This window comes from Anolis sagrei, chromosome X (assembly GCF_037176765.1).
Source record: "Anolis sagrei isolate rAnoSag1 chromosome X, rAnoSag1.mat, whole genome shotgun sequence".
Lineage (NCBI taxonomy): Eukaryota > Metazoa > Chordata > Lepidosauria > Squamata > Dactyloidae > Anolis > Anolis sagrei.
This window is the reverse complement of record NC_090034.1, coordinates 110,198,152-110,206,530: the sequence shown is the minus strand read 5'-3', so window position 1 is coordinate 110,206,530 and position 8,379 is coordinate 110,198,152. Positions and strand designations below refer to the sequence as shown.

The following is an 8,379-nucleotide window of genomic DNA, read 5'->3' as shown; positions in this document are numbered from 1 at the left end:
ATGACGTGTGTCCCACAAGTCTCCCTACGTTTCTATCAGCGTGATATTATATGGCCAGCCCATGTTCCAAAGGAAACCACAGTGGCAACAATAGGTGGAATCCTATAATCCTGGGCTTCGAAAGAGACCCCCAAAGGCCATCCAGTCCAGCCCCCCCATCTTGCCAGAAGGGAGACACAGCCCGGTCCTCCATCAAAGCATATCACACATTTGTACAGTTGGAAGGGACCTCCCAGGGCCATCCAGTCCAAGCCAGACCTTGTCAGGCATGGAAACACAATCCAAGCCCTCCTGGCAGATGGCCATCCACCCTCTGCATAATTAATAATAATAGAATACCGGAAAACACAATCCAACCCCTCCTGGAAGATGGCCGTCCATCCTCTGCAATAATAATAATAATAATAATAATAATAATAATAATAATATGCCAGAAAACACAATGCAACCCCTCCTGGCTGATGGCCACCCAGCCCCTGCTTAATTAATTAATTAATTAATTAATGATAGCATCCTAGAGAACACAATCCAACCCTTCCTGGTGGATGGGCATCCAGCCCCTGCATAATTAATAATAATAATAATAATAATAATAATAATAATAATAATAAAATCCTAGAAAACACAATGCAACCCCTCCTGGCTGATGGCCATCCAGCCCCTGAATTACTATTATTATTATTATTATTATTAATAATAATAATAATAATAATAATAATAGAATTCTAGAAAACACAATCCAACCCCTCCTGGCTGATGGCCATCCAGCCCCTGAATTACTATTATTATTATTATTATTATTAATAATAATAATAATAATAATAATAGAATTCTAGAAAACACAATGCAACCCCTCCTGGCTGATGGCCATCCAGCCCCTGAATTACTATTATTATTATTAATAATAATAATAATAATAATAATAGAATTCTAGAAAACACAATCCAACCCCTCCTGGCTGATGGCCATCCAGCCTCTGCTTAAATAATCATAATCATAATAATAATAATCATAATAATAATATCCTAGAAAACACAATGCAACCCCTCCTGGCTAATGGCCATCCAGCCCCTGCTTAATTAATAATGAATAATAATAATTATTATTATTAATAATAATAATAATAATAGAATCCTAGGGAACACAATCCAACCCCTCCTGGTAGATGGGCATCCAGCCACTGCATAATTAATAATGAATAATAATAGAATTCTAAAAAACACAATCCAACCCCTCCTGGCAGATGGCCATCCAGCCCCTGCTTAATTAATTAATTAATTAATTAATAGAATACTAGAAAACACAATGCAACCCCTCCTGGCAGGTGGCCACCCAACCCCTGCTTAAATAATAATAATAATAATAATAATAATAATAATAATAGAATCCTGGAGAACACAATATAACCCCTCCTGGCAGATGGCCAGAATCCTGGAAATATACAATGCTAATCTTTAAAAACTATAAGATACTATTATAGTAATGCCTATTATAGTAATTATTATTATATGAGCTGCAGATTGTTTTAAAAGTGTGATAGGGATGTGCATGGGAGAGTCACTTTCAGAGGGGACTCCACTGACTAATTTGTGGCGCTGGCCCTTTAAGAAACAACACTGGATTCCAGGCCGACCTTTTCGGGACTACTTTCCATGCGCGGAGGGAGACAGTGATGATGACGTCACACGTATCACAACGCATCCATTCACTCGGCGGAGGGATCTCTCTCTCGGCCTCAGGGAAGAAGTTCCGGTCCCTCAGGGAGGTGGATTCCAAGATGGCGGCGCCGGCTCCGAGGAGGCCGAAGGGACCGTAACGGAGTTTGACGCCCAGCCGCCGCCTCACGGCATCTTTCCCGAACTGGACCGGACCGGGAGACGCTCAGGACCCGGTTCTCCTTCCATCGAGCCGTTTACGAACCGCAAATTACGTCCCGAGGTGAGGGAGAGAAGAAAGGCGGCGACTTACGCGGGTTGCGTAAAGGCGCTTCGTGAATGGCGCAATTGCGCAGGCTACGTTGCCTCCAGAGGTCGCTGTTGAGCGCTTCCCTACGCTCACTGGCGGGCCGAAAATGGCGTAGACAGGAACAGACAAGGCAGGCCGGGAAGCGGGAGGTGGCTGCGCAAGTGGCGCAACTCGCGTTCGGGAATAGTAGTAAAGGAGGCACGTGGGTGGGAAAGTCCGTACGCTGTTTCTCGCTGGGATGCCTTCATTGTCTGGTTCGCAAACGGCGTAAAGCACGCATTTGGCGTAAAGGCCTCCTAAACATTCACAATTCAGGAATGAAGAGTTTTTGTTATCTTTCTGACCCTCCAAAATCAAAAAAATGACTTTTATTTGCTTTAATAAGTGTATAGAAATGATATAATTATTTGTATAGAAATCACTTTATTATTATTTATTATTATTATATACATCATTTAGTGTTATTGTTATTGTTATTCATTTATTTGCTTTAATAAGTGCATAGGAATTATATAATTATAATATATATAAGAAATCACTTTATTATTATTATTATGTGCATAGAAATGATATAATTATAATATAATATATAATAAGAAATAACTTTATTTATTATTATTATATATACATCATTTAGTATTATTGTTGTTGTTATTCATTTATTTGCTTTAATAAGTGCATTATCATTATATAATTATAATATAATATATAATAAGAAATCACATTATTATTTATTATTATTATATATACATCATTTAGTATTATTGTTATTCATTTATTTGCTTTAATAAGTGCATTATAATTATATAATTATAATATATATAATAAGAAATCACATTATTATTATTATATATACATCATTTAGTATTATTGTTATTGTTAATTTATTTGCTTTAATAAGTGCATAGAAAATATATAATTGTAATATATAATAAGAAATCACTTTATTATTATTGTTATTATTATTTAGTGCATAGAAATGATATAATTATAATATAATATATAATAAGAAATCACATTATTATTATTATTATATATACATCATTTAGTATTATTGTTATTGTTGTTCATTTATTTGCTTTAATAAGTGCATAGAAATTATATAATTATAATATAATATATAATAAGTCACTTTATTATTATTATTTATAATATATACATCTAGTATTATTGTTATTGTTATTCATTTATTTGCTTTAATAAGTGCATAGAAATGATATAATTATAATATAATATATAATAAGAAATCACTTTATTATTATTTATTATTATTATATATACATCATTTAGCTTTATGTTATTGTTATTCATTTATTTGCTTTAATAACTGCATAGAAATCCCTTTATTATAATTATAATATAATATAATTTATATAATTTTACATAAGTATAATATAATAAGAAATCCCTTTAATATAATAATAATAATAATTAATTATGATAATATTATATACATCATATAGTATTGTTATTCATTGTAATCATATATAGGTATACATAATAATAATAATAATTAATTATTATAATAATATACCCATCATTTATTATTGTTATTCATTGTAATCATATATAGGTATACTAATCTTATTATTAGTATTATAATAATAGTTATATATTTCATATTTTTATTATTATTAATTATAATAATTATATATTTCATATTTTTATTATAAGCATACATTTCTTATACATTATTTGTTGCAATAATATATTTTATACATTATTATTCTAATTCATTATAATTATAGTTTTACATCATTTCGTGTTATTCATTATATCATTATACATTTCTTATACATGGTTATAATTCATTATAATAATAGCTATACGTCATTTCATATTTATCATGTAATTTCTTCTACGTTATTATTCATTATATAGTTATTCATCATTTCGTATTATTATTCATTGTCATAATATATAGGTATATCTTTTTATTATACATTATTATTATAATGAATTATAATTATAGTTTTACAACATTTTGTATTATTCTTCATTATAATAATGTATAGGTATATATTTCTTATACATTATTTCTTATTCATTATAATAATAGTTATACATCATCTCGTATTACTCATTATCATAATGTATAGGTATACATTTCTAATACATTGTTGTTATAATTATACATCATCTTTTATTATTTATTATCATAATATATAGGTATATATTTCATATTATACATATTATCCATTATGATAATAGTTATGCAACATTTTGTATTGTTATTATAATATATAAGTATACATGTCTTATTATGCATTATTTGTTATATTTAACTATAATAATAGTTATACATAATGTATTATTAATATTATTATTCATTGTAATAATATACAGGTGACATAGGGATTGTGTTTCCTTCGCTACCTGTGCTTCTGATCAGGGAATTTCACCTCACTTTCTGTCCCTATGATGTGAAAATTGTATTTTGGAAAATTTGGCTTGTTGTGGTGACCACTAATTTAATGGCCGCAGCTCAATGCTATGCAACCCTGGGATTTGTAGTTTGATGAGACATCAGCACTCTTTGGCAAAGAAGACCGCTTTGAGTTCCCCCAGGGGTGAGAAAGGCAGTATATAAATACTGTAAATAAATCCATAAATAATTGAGGTGTGCTTTAGATTCAATGTCTCATGAGTCTTTATGCAGTACAAGTATATAAAGCACTAGCCGTCCCCTGCCAAGCGTTGCTGTGGCCCAGTCTGTCTATATGTGTTTTGTGTGTGTATATGTGTGTATATATTTGTGTACATGTGGTTTAGTGCATGAGTTGCAATGTATTTTTTAATTTTTGGCTTTTGAAGTCCCTTCTGCTGTGTTTGTCAGTGTTTTTATGAGTGATGGTCCCTTGTTGACCTGATAGGTGCCTTGTGTCCAAATTTGGTGTCAGTTCACCCAGTGGTTTCTGAGTTATGTTAATCCCACAAACTAGCATTACATTTTTATTTATATAGAGTAGCCGTCCCCTGCCACGTGTTGCTGAGGCCCACTCTTTGTATATGTGTTCTGTGTGTGTATATAGATGTGTGCATATATTTGTGTATATGTGTATATATGTGGTTTTGCACATGCGTTGCAATGTATTTTTTAATTTTTGGCTTTTTAAGTTTCTTCTGCGGTGTTTGTCAGTGTTTTAATGAGTGATGGTCACTCGTTGGCCTGAGAGGTGTCTTGTGTCCAAATTTGGTGTCAATTCGTCCAGTGGTTTTTGAGTTACTGTATATACTCGAGTATAAGCCTAGTTTTCCAGCCCCTTTTTTAGGCTGAAAAAGCTCCCCTCGGCTTATACTTGAGCCAAGGTTATTTATTACATTACTCTGTTATTAGTATTATTTTTATTATATTTATGTTATTACTCTATTATTATTTGATTTACATTTATTATTTTACTATATTATTATTGATATTATTACTTTACATCATTTTACTCTATTATTTTATTACATTTATTATTTTACTCAGTTTATTACATTTATTATTTTACTATATTATTGTTATTAAATTTATTATTTTGCTCTCTTTATTATTATTGGAAGGATACATAAGCACATTTACAATGAAGGAGGCTAGAATAATGGTTTCATCAGAGCTGGACAGTCTTATATTACAGTTTTATGTAAATATTCAAAAACATTTGACCTACTGGTACCTCAATTAATGTAATTTTATTGGTATCTATATTTATTTTGAAATTGACCAGTAGCTGCTGCATTTCCCACCCTCGGCTTATATTCGAGTCAATACATTTTCCCAGTTTTTGTGGTAAAATTATGTGCCTCGGCTTATATTCGGGTTGGCTTATACTTATATGCAGTATCTTAATCCCACAAACTAACATGACATTTTTTATTTATATAGAGTAGCCATCTGCTGGTACGCGTTGCTGAGGCCCAGTGTATATGTGTTCTGTGTGTGTATATAGATGTGTGTATATATTTGTGTATATGTGTATATATGTGGTTTTGCACATGCATAGTAATGTATTTTTTATTTTATTTCTTTGGTTTTTAAGTCCCTTCTGCTTTGTTTTTCAGTGTTTTTCTGAGTGATGGTCACTCGTTGCCCTGAGAGGAGTCTTGTGTCCAAATTTGGTGTCAATTCGTCCAGTGGTTTTTGAGTTACGTTAATCCCACAAACTAACATGACATTTTTATTTATATCGAGCAGGTGTCCTCAAACTTTCTAAACAGAGGGCCAGGTCACAGCCCCTCAAACTGTTGGAGGGCTGGATTATAATTTAAAAAGCATGAATAAATTCCTATCCGCACTAAACATATCTTATTTGTAGTGCAAAAAACACTTTAAAACAATACAATAATTAAAATGAAGAACAATTTATTTATTATTATTATTTGCAGCTTTTCTCTTCCGCCCTTCTCCTCACCCGGCAGGGGACTCAGGGCGGATTACAGTGTACACATATAAGGCAAACATTCAGTGCCAATTTTGACATACAAACATCTAAAGACATACACAGAGGCTATTTAACTTTTTTCTGGCCGCCAGGGGAGCTGACGCTTTCCTCGTTCATCTGCGACGCTGATGAAGCACTTCCGCATTCCCCGCATCCTTTTTGCTGAAGTCTTTATGGCCTCATAAATCAGTTAATTTAGCCTCCCCACACTTTAAGGTGGTACCTAATTTTCCTACTTGACAGATGCAACTGTTTTTCAGGTTGCAAAGGTCGACAATAGGCTACACACAATTGGTTGGAAACCCACTCCAACCCGGGCTGTGTGACGATGTGTAAGTTTTATTTCTTTGGTTATGTGTAATTTTAACAATAGTTTAGGGATGGTAAGTATGGGAGATTATGGTTTGTTGGAGAGAGTGGCTTGGCGTTAGCTGAGTTGCCATAGCAACAGGGGCGGAGCCAACTGCCTCTTCAGGGGCAGCTGTTTTAAAAAAGAGTCAGTCAGTACGCCAGAGAGCTACTGAGTGGACTGAATCTCTTGGTGGAGATTCAGGGAATGTGTCTGTAGCCAGTGTGCTATAGGGAAAGACTGAATCTCTTGGTGGAGATTCAGGGAATGTGTCTGTAGCCAGTGTGCTATAGGGAAAGACTGAATCTTTTGGTGGAGATTCAGGGAATGTGTCTGTAGCCAGTGTGCTATAGGGAAAGACTGAATCTCTTGGTGGAGATTCAGGGGATCAATTGGTGACCAAGTGGTTGCAGAGAAGGACCTGGTACAGGGGGTTGTTGATTCTGAATTAAGAATCAAGGTTTGGCTGGGTTTAAGCCTGTTGTGCCAGCTGTGAAACCTTATGAAGTGTTTGCCTGAGTTTACTCATGAAACCTTTCCAATGTATCCATCAAGATTTGTGCCTCTTTTGAAGAACAGTTACACATTGTTATACTCCTGTTAAAATAAACTTGTTACTGTTTTCCTCAAGCCTTGCCTGATACAGTTTCTCCTAAGTTGAACAGCCTGCAATAGTAAAGTCAAGCCAGGAAAGTAAACGCTACGCTATCAAGTGAATAAAGCCTTCTGTAATTAACAGTCCCTTTATAAAATAGCTCCTAGGTGGATATTGATCGTTGCCCGGCTTCCCTCATAGATTAGGTGGCAGTGGGTGCTTTACTACGCGCACCTTCACAATTGGTGGCATTCGGTGGCATTAAAACGGTCATCGTTACAATTGGTGGCAGCAGTTTAACAACTCCTTCACAGGCTGGCTTCGAACTCATGACCTTTTTGGTCAGAGTGATATTAATGCAGCTGACACTCAGCCAGATGCGCCACAATCCCGCATAAGTTTAACAAATATAAACTTATTAGTATTGCAGTGGGAAGTGTGGGCCTCCTTTTGCGTGATGAGATAGGATTGTTGTTGTTGTTGTGTGCTTTCAAGTCATTTCAGACTTAGGTTGACCCTGAGTGAGGGCCGGGCAAGTGACCTTGGGGGGCCGAGGGCCAGATACGTGCTTGTGTTTGAGGACCCCTGGTATAGATGGCCTACTTACATCTCAACCTCTCCTTCTCTTTCTTGACTTGCAGATCCAAGATGGCCCCCGCTTGCGAGGAGCGGCTCCTCTTCCGCTTCCCCGGCTACGGCGAGGGCGTCCTGCGGCGCATGGACCGTCTCCGGGAGCAGCGGCGCTTCTGCGACGTGACGGTGCGGCTGGGCGGCCTCCGTGTCCCCGGCCACCGGGTGGTCTTTGCCGCCGGCTCCCCTTTCCTGCGGGAGCGCTTCCTGCTGAGCGAGTCCCCGGAGGTGCGCCTCTCGCTGGCGCAGGGGGCCGAAGTGGGGCGCCGGCTGCTGCTGTGCTGCTACACGGGGCGCCTGGAGGTGCCGCTGGCCGAGCTGACCGCCTACCTGTCGGCCGCCTCCGCACTGCAGATGGTCCACGTGGCTGAGCGTTGCGCACAGGCCCTCTCCCGGTATTTGGCCCCCAAAGCGGG

At 36.1% G+C, this 8,379-nt stretch overlaps 1 protein-coding gene across 1 annotated transcript in view; it reads left to right on the top strand.

Moving 5' to 3' along the window:
• The window catches only part of LOC137094885 (nucleus accumbens-associated protein 1-like), a 47,916-nt gene continuing 39,537 nt past the window's right edge, over nucleotides 1-8,379 (top strand). The window contains exons 1-3 of the mRNA XM_067460816.1: nucleotides 1-5; nucleotides 1,822-1,938; nucleotides 7,975-8,374. Coding sequence (XP_067316917.1) covers nucleotides 1-5; nucleotides 1,822-1,938; nucleotides 7,975-8,374 — 522 coding nt within the window. The remainder of the gene's footprint in view (nucleotides 6-1,821; nucleotides 1,939-7,974; nucleotides 8,375-8,379) is intronic.